The sequence below is a fragment of the Rhinopithecus roxellana genome, chromosome 1 (assembly GCF_007565055.1).
Source record: "Rhinopithecus roxellana isolate Shanxi Qingling chromosome 1, ASM756505v1, whole genome shotgun sequence".
In the NCBI taxonomy this organism is placed as follows: Eukaryota; Metazoa; Chordata; class Mammalia; order Primates; family Cercopithecidae; genus Rhinopithecus; species Rhinopithecus roxellana.
In genome coordinates, this window is record NC_044549.1 from 176,055,047 (window position 1) to 176,072,913 (window position 17,867).

Below are 17,867 nucleotides of genomic sequence, written 5' to 3' on the forward strand. Positions count from 1 at the left end.
TACGCAGTTCTGCAGATTTTTGGATTAGGAAAATCTGATGTTCTTAAAAATACTCTTCTCAAGTTAATTTCAATGCAATGCCAATAAAAATTTTAATGTTTTGTTTACCATTTTGTTTAACTTAAATGATAATGACACAACCTGTAATAAAAAAAATAGAATCATCAAGATAAGTTTGAAAAAAAAAAATGGAGTAGAAAATAGGAAATATTCTAATATTTTAAAGGTCGAATCTTTATAATGGTAGAATTATTGTTAATAATATACAAACCAATGTATTAGAGTAAAAGCCTGGAAAAAATGTAAGCTAAATATTTATTTTTTACTAAATATGGCATTTCAGAACTCTGGGGAGAAGATGAGTTATTCAACTTATCGAGTAGATTGAATTTATTGAAGATGAAATGATTAATCAGTAAATTGATATAATTCTTTTGGAGAAAAACATACTTATTTTCATGGCAAAAACTAAACTTATATCAGTTGAGCGAAGAATTAACTGGGAAAAAAAAAAAAAAAAAAAAAAAAAAAAAAAAAAAAAAAAGGAAACTGTATTCTTCCCGAATCTCAACATGAGGAAGGTCTTATAGACATGAAAGCAAAATAGAAACCATGAAGAATTATTTATTGTATTGACCAAAGTGTATAATGTCAGTAAAATATATTCATAGAAATCAAAAGTAAAACTAATGATAAGCATGGTAAAATGTTTGTAACAACAATTAGAAAGGGTTAATATCTTTAATTGGTATAGAGCTACTAGACATTACCAAGGAAAGGAAACACTTCATCAGGAGAAAAAGGGCAATTTATTAAGTAAAAACGTTCAATAAAATTTTGGGGTTCAATCTTGCTAGGATTTAAATAAACTATAACAATTTAACTGTGAAACTTGACAAAATTTTTAAAAAACACTCTGAATATAGGTGAGGATGTGTGAGAGAATGATTTTTATATTCTTCACTGAGAGAATTCTTTCTGGAGACAGCTTAATGGTATACATCCTACCAGATGTTAACACATATTTTTACCCCTTTACCCTGAAATTCTACTTCAAGGACTTTAATTCTGGATAAATCATGAGAAATAGGCAAAAAAAGATCTCAAGGATATCTACTGAAGTTTTAAATTTATTTCTTAAGTTTTGTTTTTTGGCTGGCCTCCCTCTCTCCCTTTATCATTTTTTTTATTTTTGTTTTTCCTTTTCCATACTTTTCTATTGATATAATACTTATTATTTTAATGATTAAAATTACGGCACTTTCTTTTTGGAGTAACTTGAGACTATTCCAAGAGAATAAACCCCTCATGATTTTTAAAGCAGAGTTAGTAATGCTCAATTTCATTTTTCTAGGTGTCTAACATGTTATCTGAAAGATTTTTTTCAAGGTTTGTTTAATAAGGAGTTGGTTACCTATAAAGATTGAAATGATACGTGGTAATTTGTCCTAAATCACAAGTAAATTGTCAATGAATCATAAATTGTTTTGTAAAAATATAACTAAATATTTTTAATTCAAAGTAGTGATAACTTATATATGAAGTCTGAAAAAGTTAACTTGCATATTATCTTTATGATAACAATTGGCTTTCTAAGAATAGTATACTACTACTAGACTGTGCAGAGGACTGTGTGACTCTGGTCATCCAATATAGGAAGCCATCTCTAATTCTACTGGCAAAAGATTTATCTCCTTTTTGCTTTCATATTTCCTCTAAAAGTGGTATTTGTCTTGTCTTTTTATAAAAGAGCATCCCTAGTTACTAAGCAAAAGGAAAGCAGTCATTTGCTCACTTTAAGAGACAGGAAAAATAATAATCTATTTTAACTTGCTGAAATGTTTTTTGATGCTTAAGGGGGAAAGAAATCTCAATTAGTAAAGGTAGTCATAATGTGGAATACTGTATGTCACCACAATAATGGATCAGTAATAGATTTTTATAGTACCCTTTTTAAGGACAGCTTAGTAACTAATATTATGCCTTTTTGTTTCTATACCTATTTTTGGTGAAAACCAATATAAGGAGGAAAATCGTATTGGTGAAATCATTAAATAAATTGAAATTAACCTTATAGTTGAAGTAGACAGGAAAAAATTATGGTAATTTTCTGATTAAACATGTTAAATCCTATTTTAACAAGTTTATTTTCTGTCATACCTTCTTAAGGTTGTTTCTTTTATTATCCAACATTTCTAGCTGGCAGACTTCAGTGCTTCCTAAATCTACAGACATCCTAATTTTGAGCCATTATATAATGAAAACATTGGATGTAATTTCCTTAGGTCTACAGTTCTTAGTTGCCCTTCTTACTGCAGATCTTAACACTGTAGCTCATGATTATAATTTGCATAAATGAAATTCATATTTATGAGTACAGATCTTGAAGCAACTGACAGGTGCAAGGTTATCTACCATGCCAATTTATTGTTTGTCATGTCATTTAAAAGAGAACTGCTCTCCGTGTTTTAAAGAAGAATACCTGCAGTGGTTGAATTAGAATCAAATTCTAAAAGTAGATAAAAATCTCATCTTGTAGCTTTCCATATTTATGTGTTTCTATATTATACGGAAATTTTGCTAGTAGGAATTGGTTTGAAGAAGTATTTAACTGAGTTTATACTGTCCACTAATGGACCCTGAGTATCCATTTCTTTCATTTGTCTGGCTCTTTCATTTCAGGGTATGCACGAGCTGTTAGCACCTATAGTCTTTGTCCTTCACTGTGACCACCAAGCTTTTCTACATGCCAGTGAGTCTGCACAGCCCAGGCAAGTTGTTTTCTTTTTAAATATGAGCTCCATCTGTTTTTTAGCCCCCACTGTAACCTTTGTTTTTGAAACCTCAAAATCTTTTGAATGGAAGGTACTTACAAGTTGTATAAGTTGTAAACATTTGATTGTGTTTCTTGTGGTTAATTGTTAATTCTACTTAATAGTTGTTAGGACAGCTTAGCTGTAGGGCAAATTTGGAATCATAAATGTCTTTGGAAATCTTGATTCTCTATCAAAGGAAGACATGTAACTAATGGATCAAGAATGGAACATTTTTGTTGTAATCACAGAAGTTCTAATAATTGATATCCATATATATCATCCTCTAATGATCCATTTTTCACTCCAAGCTGAATAAGACTTTATATATGAGATTATCTCTCCTCATCAGGTTTGACTTAGCTTAATTCATAAGTAAGGGAGCAGACCCACAAAGAACCTCCCTCTGTAAATAAACAAAATTGCTTCTCAAATTTTTTAGATATATTCATTTATTCTTTCCTGCATATAACTTTTGTAATTGGATTCAACTTAGGCTAAGTGTTAGAATTCATTTTTCTAACTTAAGATACCCTAACTTTGGGGCCTTCAGAAAATAATTTTGGAAATGGAGGGGTCTAGGACTGTCAGCTTGAGTCCAGGAGTATTCATCAGGTCAGCCCATCTATATGCAGTAAACGGAAAACTCACAGATAGCATTTCACATATCTGATTATAAGATCTTTATTAATCAAATACAGCCATACATTTTGCTGAGCATATATTCAGGCCATTGTTAAATTAACTTTTGTCTACTAGTTTATAGATTGATATTTTCAAGTTTCCTTGAAGCTTTGCTAATTTTACTGAATTTTTTTTTTATCTTGACAAGAGTATAACCATATCTAACTTGCTTTCACTTCAGTTATTCTAAAATATAATCATGAAGTTAGCATTAGGATCCTGTTTTAATGCCTTTCTTTTTTTGAGACGGAGTCTCGCTCTGTAGCTGTGCTGGAGTGCAGCAGCACTATCTCAGCTCACTACAATCTCCGCCTCCCAGGTCCAAGCAATTCTCCTGCCTCAGACTCCTGAGTAGCTGGGACTACAGGCAGGCACCACCTCGCCCAGCTAATTTTTGTATTTTTAGTAGAGATGGGGTTTCACCATGTTGGCCAGGATGGTCTTGATCTCTTGACCTCATGATCCACCCGCCTCAGCTTCCCAAAGTATTGGGATTACAGGTGTGACCCACCGTGCCTCGCCTGCCAGTTTGTTTTTTTTAACATGTGAATGTATTCTTCAGACAGCAACTCTTTAAAAAATGTGCATGTAGAATATAATTTACAAGAAAATATAGGTGATTGAAAATAGCTTTTAAATGTGTTGGACATGCTTCTTCAGCTGATTCAATCTGTTAAAAATAAAGTAAATGCTTAAGAGGTGTTGTCACTGATAAATTGATGTTAAAATGAAAATAAATCCAGTTAAAGAAAATAAATCAATGTTTTGATATTGCATATTTGACCAGTAACTATATTGTCACATTCTGTATTTATTTGGAATAATTAGATAGTTCATTGTGGCATAGACAAGGCAGCTGATTTGTTTTTGGTCTTTATAGAAAGAAAGCATATCATTTGTTAATGGCGTTGCTCTTTTCGTAAAAAAAAAAAAAGACTTAATTTTTTTCATTTACACATTATGTGAAAGTTGTCTTGTATAGAATAAGGCAAACTCTGCATCTTTAATTATTCAAAAATTACACATTTTGATTGCTTGTGTTGCTTTTTTAAGTGAGGAAATGAAAACTCTCTTGAACCCTGAGTATCTGGAACATGATGCCTAGTAAGTACAAAAACTTTCTTTGTTTTATTTTTTTATACCATGATTATTTTAATGAAATTTAAACCTAGCATTATGTTATTTTGTTTTATTTTTAGTGCAGTGTTCTCACAACTTATGGAAACTGCTGAACCTTGGTTTTCAACTTTTGAGCATGATGGTCAGAAGGTAAATCTTATAGTACAGATCTTTTCAGTGTATGCGATGGAGCAAATGCTTTAAATAAATAACAACATGTAACCAAAGAATAGTATATAGCCCTTATTATTGCTATAACCAAAATGAAATTACCTATGGAATAAGATTGAGCCTGGGGATTTAAGTATATTTCTAATCATATTTGCAGATATACAAAGGCAATGTGAAAATTTCATATAAATACATTTTTATATGTGTGTGTGTGAATCAAGCAGCATAAGTGCTTAGTTACAAAATTATTATAATCTTTCTCTTGCTACCCTAATGAGTTGGTATACACATTATTACTGAAGTGCATAGGTAAAACCTATATCAAATAGGTTGTTTTGCTTTTACCAGTGCCTTGCTATTGAATTCATACATTTAGCATCAATATTCCTTACTCTTACTCTTATTCTTATTTTTAACTATAATTTTAATTTTTATATAATTCACATAGCACAACATGTACCTATTAAACTTTTAATGGTTTTTAGTATATTTACAGGATTGGGCAAACATTGCTGCTATCCAATTCCAAAACAGTTTTTTAATCACCTAAAAAAAAAACTGCATATCCATTAACAGTCACTCTCCATTTCCCTATTCCTACAGGCCCTGACATCACTAATATACTTTCTGTCTCTATGGACTTGCTGATGCTGGATATTTCATATAAGTAGAATCATATAATATACTGCCGTTTGTGACTGACTCCTTTCACTTAGCATAATGTTTTCAGTGTTCATTCATATTGTGGCATGTACCACCAGTATTTCTTTTTATGCCTGAATAATATTGCATTATATAGATATGCCATATTTTGTTTATCCATACATCAGTCGATGGACATTCTGGTTGTTTTCACTTTTGGCTATTGTGAATAACTTTGAACGTTTATATACAAGCTTTGTATGAACATGTGTTCACTTACCTTGTTATATACCTAGAAGTGGAATTGCTGAGTTAACTATATTTTTAAACTAACCCTTCTGCTATCTTAGTGATCATTATGGTTGTCTCATTATATTACACAATATTGGAAAAGTCACAAATTCTTCTGGCAATGGATACTGTTAAAGAATTTGGCATATTGTTTCCAGTATGGTTTATTTCCTTTGTATTGGTATAATTGATTGCATTCTGTTTAGAAACCATTATTACTCAGTCACTTCATTCCATCTCTTAAAAAATGAAATAGGTAATTGATGTTTTTCATGCCTTTGGCCAGCTCAGAGGTTGGCATCTACCTGCCATCTGTTTTTATACATCTTATGAGTTAAGAATGGTTTTTACATTTTTAAATGGTTAGAAAACTGTCAAAAGAAGAATAGTATTTTGGAACATGTGAAAAGAATATGAAATTTAAGCTTCCATGCCCTTAAATAAAATGTTTTGGAACACAGTCATTCCTATTTGTTTACTTATTGTCTGTGGCTGCATGGTCCTTACAGTGACAGAGTTGCAGCACAGACTGTATGACTTGTAAAGCCTAAAATATTTACTCTCTGGCTCTTTACAGGGAAAGTTTGTTGACCCCTACACTAGGTGATAATGTGTTTCTGCATATACCAACATGTTATGTTCTGAAAAGGTTGTTGGAGGTAAAAAGCTACTGTAAGCATATTTGGCAAACTACTTTATATTTTTGGAATAATAACCTTTTGTTCTTGGCAAGTTATGTGATGAAGTCATAGACTTACATGAACATCAAAATTTCGAGCAGAGTATTTGAACACATTTAAATATTGGTCATTTCTTATAGTGGCCATTTTGTATTTTATAACTAACTGAGTCACGCCAGTTGAGAAACTCAGTGACTAAACTGTGAGGGTTATCAGTTCTTGATTTTACCTACTTGTACTGATATTACTGAGTCAGCTTTGTAAAAGTGGCTTAGGCAGAACAATGACATCATTTTATCAAGGAACATAATAGATGTGACTTTTGAACATTCATCTTAATTACTCGCATATATAAATGAATAATATATTCCTAAAAAGTATTTCTAGTGAATCCCTTTGTCATCTTCCTATTTTAATTATTTCATGGTGCTCTCACCTTTTTTAAAGAATGAGTAGTAGGCAGATAATAAGACTTCTTGTTTAAACTGTCATTGATAAAGAATGACATCCATATATTTATTACTTTCATATTTAAATAATACATGTTCAATTTTTCTGTTTTTAGGGGAAAGAAACACTGATGACTCCCATTCCCTTTGCTAGACCACAAGATTTAGGGCCAACAGTTGCTATTGTTACTAAAGTCAACCAGATCCAGGATCATCTACTGAAGAAGCATGATACTGAGCTTTACATGCACTTGAACAGACTAGAAATTGCACCACAGATATATGGGTTGTAAGTATTAAAGTTTTTTTGTTTGTTTGTTTGTTTTTTGAGACAGAGTCTCACTCTTTCACCCATGCCAGAGTGCAGTGATCTTGGCTCACTGCAAACTCTGCCCCCTGGGCTCAAGTGATCCTCCCACCTCAGCCTCCCAAGTAGCTGGTACCACAGACACATTCTACCAAGCCCAGCTAAGTTTTTGTATTTTTTATAGACAGGGTTTCACCATGTTGGCCAGGCTCCCCTTGAACTCCTGAGCTTGCCTCTGCCTCCCAAAGTGCTGGGATTACAGATATGAGCCATTGCACCCAGCCTAAAGTTTAAATTTCAACTACATCAAATTATATAGTAGTTTCTAATGACATGTAAATTTCTATGTGTCTCGGATCCTTAAAAGTAAAAATAAAAACTGTTCCATCTCCATTTTATTTCACATCTCTTTTGCGTGCCTATATGCATGCTCAGTGCTTATCACTTTCACGTATGTATGGTATCTCATCTAATACTCCCTGTAATACCATCCCTGTAAATTGGGTATTATTCGTTTATTAGAGATGAAGAAGCTAAGGCTCAGATTTAGTTTACACATATTACACAGTGAAATCGTAACTCAAAGCCATAATTATTTAGGATTGGCTACATAATTTGCAGAGCCCAGTGCAAAAGAAAGATGCAGGGCCCCTTTGAAGAAATTAGTAAGAATTTCAAGCTGGTAACAGCAGATCATTAAACCAAGCTTTCCAAGAAGTTGCATGAGTCATACATGCATGGAGCCAGCCCCAATCCTAACAATAGTATAAAATGTTCGTGTTCTTTCCATTATATCATGTGATCATCTTTTACTCTACCCTTAGAGGTAGATTCCCATGAGTAAGATAGATGCCTGTCTCAGGGACCATAATGTATTAATTTTCTTCAGCCATATAACTTCTGTAACATGTCATAGCAGAACAGGGAGATGGTGACTCTTTAGGGGTACGTGTGTGTGTGTGTGTGTGTGTGTGTGTGTGTGTGTGTGTGTGTGTGTGTATTTTTTCAGTGGCTTATAAGGTGTGTATGCAAATTAAAAATAGTGATTTTAGTAAATATGAATTATCTATGTAGTGCTACAGACAAGGGTTCTTTATATTGAAATAGTAGAACATTTAAATGTAGTGCTATACAGTTTCTTGGTAGATATTTTATGTAAAGCTTGACTCTCCATTAGGTAGAACATGCAAAATTGAGACAAATTTTTATTGAGGTGTACATAGTAGATGCTCAATAAATGTGAATTCATTATTTGAATTGCAGAGAATCTCAAACAAGTCACCCACAGCACCCACAGCCAGAGCTGTTTATTTAACCCAGAAAAGAGAATAAATTAGTATTTTATTTATGTCCTCATTTTACGCAGAGTCTTTCATGAATAATAACTTTCAGCTGTTTTTCTTCTCTGGAAGCCCTGAACTATGACTGAAGAAGTCTGCTTTTCTGTTTTAATGCTGCATGTTTTCCTTTTTCTTACTTTAGCTTGACCTCATCATTGAGAGCTGCTTCATTATTCCCACTGGAAATGAGAAAATTGTGTGTGACATGTGGTATTGGGCAGCAGTGCAGGTTATTAATGAATTGCTACGTACATTTGAAAGTCTAACTAATACGTTTGTGATTATAGACATAAAAATTTATTCGAAATAGCTAGTAACAAGGTCAGGAGTTAAATTTTATACTCCTCTCCACTGTACAGTCAAATAATTGATATATCCAAATACAAAAGCACATTTTTACACCCTCAAAAATTGCTTGCTAAGATCCAGAAATTGGTTTTAAACATTGGGGAAAGAAGTTGATGTTGAATGTGTTTATCATTTCTTTGAAATGCTTTATAATTTTTTGCCTTCTTGCCCAAACTGGTGCTTGATGTTGCAGTGGTGATGGCATGGCCTTGGGTGAAATAATTTATAACCAGAATGTTTCTGTTTCCTTTTCAGATGTTAGTTTCCTTCGGATAGTTTCAGGGGCTAGTTTTATCTTTATCATAATAATTTATAGAATTTCTTTGACATTTTGACCAGTACCTTCCCATTAAAATCCCATGATCCATGACATAATTACTCTTAATCTTTCAAACATTATCAGCAGTACTGAAAATACCAGGTCTTGCAATAATCATAGCTGCCTCATTTAGCTCATTATTTTTAAATAGAATCTCATCTGTATTTTTTTTAAATACGTATTTTTAAATCTTTGAAGAATAGTTCACTCGTCTCAACTGGCCTTTACTACATTTTATAATGCAAGGATTTTATTTGCCTATTTCACATATTAATTTGGTTTTGTTATTACTATTTATGGAGCACACGGAAGGCCAAAGTGCTTGAATTTTCTTATATCTCTAAGTTGTAATGCCATCTGTACTACCCATCTGTGTATTTTCTATTAATGACTATTGGAAACTTTGGGTCAAAAAATAGTGTAAGCCAGGCATGGTGGCATTTGCCTGTAATCCCACCGTACTCGGGACTCTGAGGCAGGAGGATCGCTTGACCCAGGTGTTCAAGTCCAGCCTGGGCAACATAGCAAGACCCCCATCTCTAATAACAACAATAATAATAATACTGCAGTTAGAAGCATAGGCTCTGAAAAGAAACAGCCTTTGTTTTTTCGTCTGTGAAATGGAAATTAAAAATAATGGTACCTACTTCATAGGGTGCCTGTGAGAATTAAATCATAACATACAAAAACATGTCGTGTTCCGTGTGTAGTGTACATATAATGTATGTTTTGACATGCTTTTATTATCATTGTTTGTCATTACCATTACTTAATTAGAATGTCATGGCTATGTAAATATGATGTCCTGTGTGAATCATTAGTTAGCCCTTCCAACTCTGTCTTTGCCTTTTTTTTTCTTTTCACTAAAGCCTATGTATTTCTCTTACCTGCAAACTTACAACAGCCATCTTTTAGACCACTGTTTTCTAAAGTGATGCTATAGAAATTGGGAGTAAACTTTTAGAAATGGTCATATAGTTTGGCAGAATAATTTTATGTTCTAGAATTTAATATTATAGTTTTGTATCTCATGGAAATGAAGTAAAATATTCTATATCACACAAATATCTTAACCTAAGTAATTGCTGTACTACTGTTTATTCCTGTTGGAAGAAAGTTGTTAATTTAGTTTTACATTCAGAATTAATACTTGAAAATACAGTCAGTGGTTTGAGTAAATATCACCAAGGGGCAGATGTAAAATTATCTCTTTTTAGTTTATGAAACTGTTTTCTCAGATTACATAATAATTCATAATTGTGTCATCTAAAGTCATCTAAAGTGTACTTTTGCGTGCCAGATATTTTGTAGAATTTTGATTTTCAAACAAAACAAAATTCTACAAATTTTTTGTAAAGTAAAATGTTTCAAGAAAATTATAAATTATAGTAAAAAGAAAAAAGAAAATAAAAATAAATAAAAGTAAAATATTAAAACTTATAGTAAAAATGTCAATAGTGAATGAGCCAATGGCAAAATGATAACATTTTGCCATTGGCTCATTCACTATTGACATTTTTACTATAAGTTAAATGTATGGAAAGAGAAGTAAATCATAAATATATATTTATATGGGGGGAAAGTGTTAGCAAGATTAAGCCCCATGTAGAGTCCAGATTTCTGTTTTTAGTCAAAATTTTTAACAGTTGCATGGGACATGAAATTACTTAAATCTAGTCTGTATTATGGTTATAACTGTCACTAAATTTTGCAATTATTTTTAGAACCAGTTTTTCCAAGAGAATATATGTTAGTATCTCCTGAGGTGGGAGATGTGCCATAAGTATGTACATTTGCTGCATTTTGCTAATAGATGTACTTAACAAAATTAGAATTCACGAATAGTACAAAAATATTACTTGCACTAAAATTGGGTAATCTCATTCTAAATTAGATAATCTTAGTATTATATAAATTGATGACATTTATTTTCACATGTGAATAAGTCCACCTGAAATCTTGAATATTATATAACAGCTTGCTTATTTAATGCTGTTACTTATATATTTAACTGTATTATCTTCTGGATGATTAAAAATTTTTTGTTAGCAAATGTTAAATCAGTTTACTACCTGTATTTTAGGTTAAATAAAATTAATCTGCAATTAAACGTTCAACTTAAGTGATTTTATAAAAAATATATCCTAAAGGTAATTTATGCTATGTTTTTCGTTAATTTTATGAAAGTTCCTTTTGTTGCACATAGAATAAAGTTTCTCTTGCTATAATTTGAATAAATAATTAACATCTTTTTTCTCTTGTTTTTGAGAGGGAGTCTTGCTGTATTGCCCAGGCTGGTGTACAGTGGTGCAGTCTTGGCTCACTGCAGCTTCTGCCTCCTGGGTTCAAACAATTATCCTGCCTCAACCTCCTGAGTAGTTAGGATTATAGGCACCCACCACCACACCTGGCTAACTTTTGTATTTTCAGTAGAGATGGGATTTCACCACATTGGACAGGCAGGTCTCAAACTTCTGACCTTGAGTAATCTGCCCGCCCAGGCTTCCTAAAGTGCTCAGATTACAGGTGTGAGCCACTGCGCCCATCTTAATTAACATCTTGAGTTGTCTTTTGTTTGCCAATTATTGATTGGTGTTGCACTTAAAAAAAATTAGGTTCTATAAACCTGTCAATACATACTGACCAGTTTCCAAAGTAAAATATTGACTGCATCATTTCCAGCTTTCCAAGGTAATTTTTTTAAAGTCATTTTTGTGGTATTTTTTAGTATGAGCATAAGAATGTCCTGATATTTCATCACTTGGGGATTATTTTTGTGCAAAAGCCTCTAAAATTTTTGTGTTACAATTCTATCACTGATGACACGTCATGTTGTAAGTTCAAAAAACTCTAAATTAGAGCAGATTTATATAGAGATTCAGTGCTACTACAATATTCTTATAAAGAGACTAAAATTTGAAGTTTAACAGTTTTAGTAGGCCAGAATAACTGTTTTATTATCACTTTTAAATGTATTGAATCTGTAAATTTTTTACTATATTTTATACTTTGATATAAATAGAGTACATAATAGGCATCTGTGGGATATGCAATTAATGTCACTTTTGAGGAAAGACCCTCATAACACGCTTGGGCTTTGGCACTGTTAAATTATGAGCTCTTTACAACACTCATGGGATAAATTCCATATCCCCCAAATGCTTATTATACATCTTCCATGTCTATTTTCTATTATCTGGATTAGCAGTTGTTTTACCATGCAGTTTATTGTAATTTAATTGGGGAGATTCTTGGTTATTGATTACTAATCTGCCAAATTTTTGATATAATTTTAAAATATGTCATAGTATATTGGTTCTAACATATCATAGTATAATTACGTTGAATGCCAAGTTGTTTTTTTTTTAACCTATATTTGAAGTATAAACCTGTTGGTAAAAAAGTAACTCTCAGTCATCAGAAGTCAGTGCAATTATCAGCCTAAAAAATTATATCTCTCAACAGTTTAAGTAAAGAACTTCCTAAACACAGTTAACGATTGAGATATTCCTTTTTTAATGAGCTTTATATTATACATTAAACATAATACATGAAATATGAAGGATTAGAAAGTGACGATCCAATGATAGCTTGCTTTCATATATTACTGAATGTTTTCCCAGAATTATTCTTTTTCAGAAAGTTGGGGTTTTCCCCCTTCTACGTGAAGAATTATCACTGATTAAGAATTATGGGGAAGAATAATTAAATATTTGAAATAATGACTCATAATTTATTATATTTATTATTTCCTGAGGGGTAGGCATTGTGCTAAAGGCTTTATCTTTTCTTTTTTTTTGAGAGGGGGCGTCTCACTCTGTCACCCAGGCTGGAATGCAGTGGTGTGATCTCAGCTCACTGCAGCCTCCATCTCCCAGGCTCAAGGGATCCTCCCACCTCAGCCTACCGAGTACCTGGGACCACAGGCACCTGTCACTATGCCCAGCTAATTTTTTGTATTTTTGGTAAAGACAGGGTTTCACTATGTTGCCCAGGTTGATATCAAATTCCTAAGCTCAGGTGATCTGCCTGGCTTGGCCTCCCCAAGTGCTGGGATTACAGGTGTGAGCCACCACACTTGGCCAAAAGGCTTTATCTTATTTAACCTAATAACACATAGAAATAGATACTTTTAGGCCGGGCGCGGTGGCTCAAGCCTGTAATCCCAGCACTTTGGGAGGCCGAGACGGGTGGATCACGAGGTCAGGAGATCGAGACCATCCTGGCTAACACGGTGAAACCCCGTCTCTACTAAAAAAATAACTAAAAAAAAAACTAGCCGGGCGAGGTGGCGGGCGCCTGTAGGCCCAGCTACTCGGGAGGCTGAGGCAGGAGAATGGCGTAAAACCCGGGAGGCGGAGCTTGCAGTGAGCTGAGATCCGGCCACTGCACTCCAGTCCCGGCGACAGAGTGAGACTCCGTCTCAAAAAAGAAAAGAAATAGATACTTTTATTAACCCTAGTTTGTTGATGAGGAAATGAAGGATTATAAAGCCTTATTTAGATTAAATGGCTACGAAGAAGCTGAGCCAGCCTTTGAACACTTGAACTAATATTCACAGTTTAATTTGACTAGGACTATAAGTGTGGTAGAAAACTGAGACACCTGAAGGTTTTATGTGTCACATTGGGCCATGAGCCAAATTCAGCTTCACCAGGTAACAAAGACCCAGGCCAGGTACAAGGCCCTGAATCAGAGGAATCTTGTTAGTACTGATTAGAAACCAGCCTTATAAGGAAGGAATAGAAAACCAAGGACACTGGAGAGCCTAAAGTCCACGGCCATGCCCCAAATCAGGAATAAATGAACTCCAGATCTTTCACATAGGATGTGCTAGCAGCAAATGTATAGCTAAAATCATAAGCCATAGCCTAAGGCTTAAATTTCCTTGTCAAAGTCCAATTCTGGCCTTATTTAAGTGAGACTACTTGATAAAAAAATAAGGAAGCTTGGGGATGGGGATCTGCTACTTTAATCTTAAACTTGACCTACAAAAAAAGAATTAATTGATGAAGTGAGAGAAACGACCTTTACTGGCAAAGTGACCATGTATTTTACCATAGTCAAAGGCCAAGAAGGAAAGGTTGGGCTGAGTTACGCATGCACTTGCTTAGGAAAGGTACCATCCACATGCCTTTCTAGATAAAAATACACTTTTCCCACTGAAAGGTGAATAAAAATCAATAATTCAAGCAAGAGGAAAGCAAGTGTAAGAGGACTACTGGAAAGCAATGTAACCAGTAAGATATGATTAAGGCTAAATAACTGAAAGCAATTGTCAAAAATAATCCTGTCAATAGCATTGAAAATAATTTAAATCATTATTTGTATCTTAAGTCTACTTAATTCTAGTGATTAATTTAAAGATGGAAGGAAGTATGGAAGTTTACATAATTCATCAGTACACATGAAATAAATATATTATTGATATTTCTAATCACTAAACGTTTTAAAAAATGCTCATAAAAGATGTTTATGCAATAGGATTGTGACGATTAAATGAGAAAAATCATACAGAGTACAATACCGGACACACTGTAAGCACTCAGTCAATGTTCATTGTTGATAATTTTTACGTGTTCAGTGCAAAATTCCTGGCTATTAATAAGGCTCATAATAAGAAGTAGCAATAAGAAGAAAAAAGAAAATAACAAGATTATTTACAAAGGAAGCATAAAAGATGATGACAAAACTATCAAACGTTAGTTATGCTACTATACATAAATGCTTTAAAGTTACCTAATAAAAGGCAAAAATTATTGACTGGCTTGATAGACAATATCCAACTTATATGCTTCTTAGAAGAAGCAGCTAAAATAAATTCAGATAGTTTGGTAAAAGAATTACAAGGATAGCAACTGTAATATCAAGATAATATACTTCAAAAAAAGCATTGAAAGAAACGTTGTATATTCATAAAACATTCAGTTCTTCATAGACATACAATAGCCTTTAATTTTGGTATGTAAAATCCATGACAGTAAGGGGTTTGTCTATCTTATTCATTAATATATTTCAAATGCCTCCCTAAACTGAACCTGGCATGTGGTAAACGCTCAGCAAATAATTTTTGAGTACATGAGAAGGTGAATGAATGGGAAGGAAAGAAAAACAAAAGAAGGAAAGATCACAAACCAGTAATACAAGGATCTGATTATTCAAAATATGATATGGTGAAAATTTTGTTGCCATTTTAAGGAACATCAAGTAATAAAAATGAAACAATTACAACTCTAAATAATCAGTAGAAAACATACATGAATAACCTATCTTCTAATGACAATAGATTTTGTAAGAATATCAGTGAAGACATTCTAGAAGGTAATCTGGAAATTTGACTACCTCAAAATTTCAGTCCAGGCTGGGGGTAGTGGTGCTGCCTGATTCTTGCATCATTCTTTGCTCAATTAAACTCTGTTAAATTTAAAAAAAATTGAGTCAATAAAATTCAATGCAAATTTTTCCGTATGACTTTTAAGTTGATTTAAAAAATTTAACACACATAAATAATATAAAGAATAAAATATAAATTTTTATTTTTTAGATATAAAGAGTCCTAAATTTGGTAAGAAATCACTAATCCATTAAGTAGAACAGTAAAATGAATCAACAAATCATAAGGAAAAATTAACAATAACCAGTACATACAGTGAAAACTTTCAGCTATTCAAACATTTAAAGAAACAGAAATTAGGTGGCTCATGCTTATAATCCCAGCACTGAAAGCTTGTGGTGGGAAGATATCTTGAGGCCAGGAGTTTGAGATCACGCTGGGCAAGGTAGTGGAGACCCTTGTAAAAAAAAGAAAGAAAAAATTAGCCAGGTATGGTGGTGCACACCTATAGTCCCAGAGACTTGGGAGTAGATCCTGTCTCTAAAAAATAAAAAATAAATAAAATAAAAAGGAAAGAAATACAAATTAAATAGCATAATATAATTTTCATTTAGATTGATAGAGATTAGAGAAAATTGTGCTCAATATTGATATAATCATTTAGGAGGCAACTGGGAGGGTAAGTCGGAAGTCTGATCAATTGGGTTCTTTGACTCATTTTACTTTTTATTTTTTCATTATACTTGATTTTCTAGGGTACATGTGCACAATGTGCAGGTTTGTTACATATGTATACATGTGCCATGTTGGTGTGCTGCACCCATTAACTCATCATTTACATTAGGTATATCTCCTAATGCTATCCCCCACTCTGCCCCACCCCATGACAGGCCCCGGTGTGTGATGTTTTCCTTCCTGTGTCCAAGTGTTCTTATTGTTCGGTTCCCACCTATGAGTGAGAACATGTGGTGTTTGGTTTTTTGTCCTTGCAATAGTTTGCTGAGAATGATGCTTTCCAGCTTCATCCATGTCCCTACAAAGGACATGAACTCATCCTTTTTTATGGCTGCATAGTATTCCATGGTGTATATGTGCCACATTTTCTTAATCCAGTCTATCATTGATGGACCTTTGGGTTGATTCCAAGTCTTCGCTATTGTGAATAGTGCTGCAATAAACATACGCGTGCATGTGTCTTTATAGCAGCGTGATTTATAATCCTTTGGGTGTATACCCAGTAATGGGATGGCTGGGTTAAATGGTATTTCTAGTTCTAGATCCTTGAGGAATCACCACACTGTCTTCCACAGTGGTTGAACTAGTTTACAGTCCCACCAACAGTGTGAAAGTGTTCCTATTTCTCACCCTTTCCAGCACCTGTTGTTTCCTCCTCTGATTTTAGTTATTTCTTGCCTTCTGCTAGCTTTTGAATGTGTTTGCTCTTGCTTCTTTAATTCTTTTAATTGTAACGTTAGGGTGTCAATTTTAGATCTTTCCTGCTTTCTCTTGTGGGCATTTAGTGCTATAAATTTCCCTCTACACACTGCTTTAAATGTGTCCCAGAGATTCTGGTATGTTGTGTCTTTGTTCTCATTGTTTCAAAGAACATCTTTATTTCTGCCTTCATTTCAGTTATGTACCCAGTAGTCATTCAGGAGCAGGTTGTTCAGTTTCCATGTAGTTGAGTGGTTTTGATTGAGTTTCTTAATCCTGAGTTCTAGTTTGATTGCACTGTGGTCTGAGAGACAGTTTGTTATCATTTCTCTTCTTTTACATTTGCTGAGCAGTGCTTTACTTCCAACTATGTGGTCAGTTTTGGAATAAGTGCAATGTGGTGCTGAGAAGAATGTATATTTTGTTGATTTGGGGTGGAGAGTTCTGTAGATGTCTATTAGGTCTTCTTGGTGCAGAGCTGAGTTCAATTCCTGGATACTTGTTAACTTTCTGTTTCGTTGATCTGTCTAATGTGGACAGTGGGGTGTTAAAGTCTCCCATTATTATTGCATGGGAGTCTAAGTGTCTTTGTAAATCTCTAAGGACTTGCTTTATAAATCTGGGTGTTCCTGTATTGGGTGCATATATATTTAGGACAGTTAGCTCTTCTTGTTGAATTGATCCCTTTACCATTATGTAATGGCCTTCTTTGTCTTTTTTGATCTTTGTTGGTTTAAAGTCTATTTTATCAGAGACTAGGATTGCAACCCCTGCCTTTTTTTGTTTTCCATTTGCTTGGTAGATCTTCCTCCATCCCTTTATTTTGAGCCTGTGTGTGTCTCTGCATATGAGATGGGTCTCCTGAATACAGCACCCTGATGGGTCTTGACTCTTTATCCTATTTGCCAGTCTGTGTCTTTTAATTGGGGCATTTAG

General features: G+C 33.5%; 1 protein-coding gene across 8 annotated transcripts in view; it reads left to right on the plus strand.

The window, feature by feature from the left end:
- Window positions 1-17,867, plus strand: part of TBC1D5 (TBC1 domain family member 5) — a 578,111-nt gene that overhangs the window by 347,482 nt on the left and 212,762 nt on the right. For all 8 annotated transcript variants that reach the window (XM_030933427.1, XM_030933431.1, XM_030933430.1 and 5 more), the window contains 4 exons: window positions 2,683-2,771; window positions 4,551-4,601; window positions 4,697-4,766; window positions 6,966-7,138. In XM_030933427.1, the coding sequence (XP_030789287.1) occupies window positions 2,683-2,771; window positions 4,551-4,601; window positions 4,697-4,766; window positions 6,966-7,138 (383 nt within the window). The remainder of the gene's footprint in view (window positions 1-2,682; window positions 2,772-4,550; window positions 4,602-4,696; window positions 4,767-6,965; window positions 7,139-17,867) is intronic.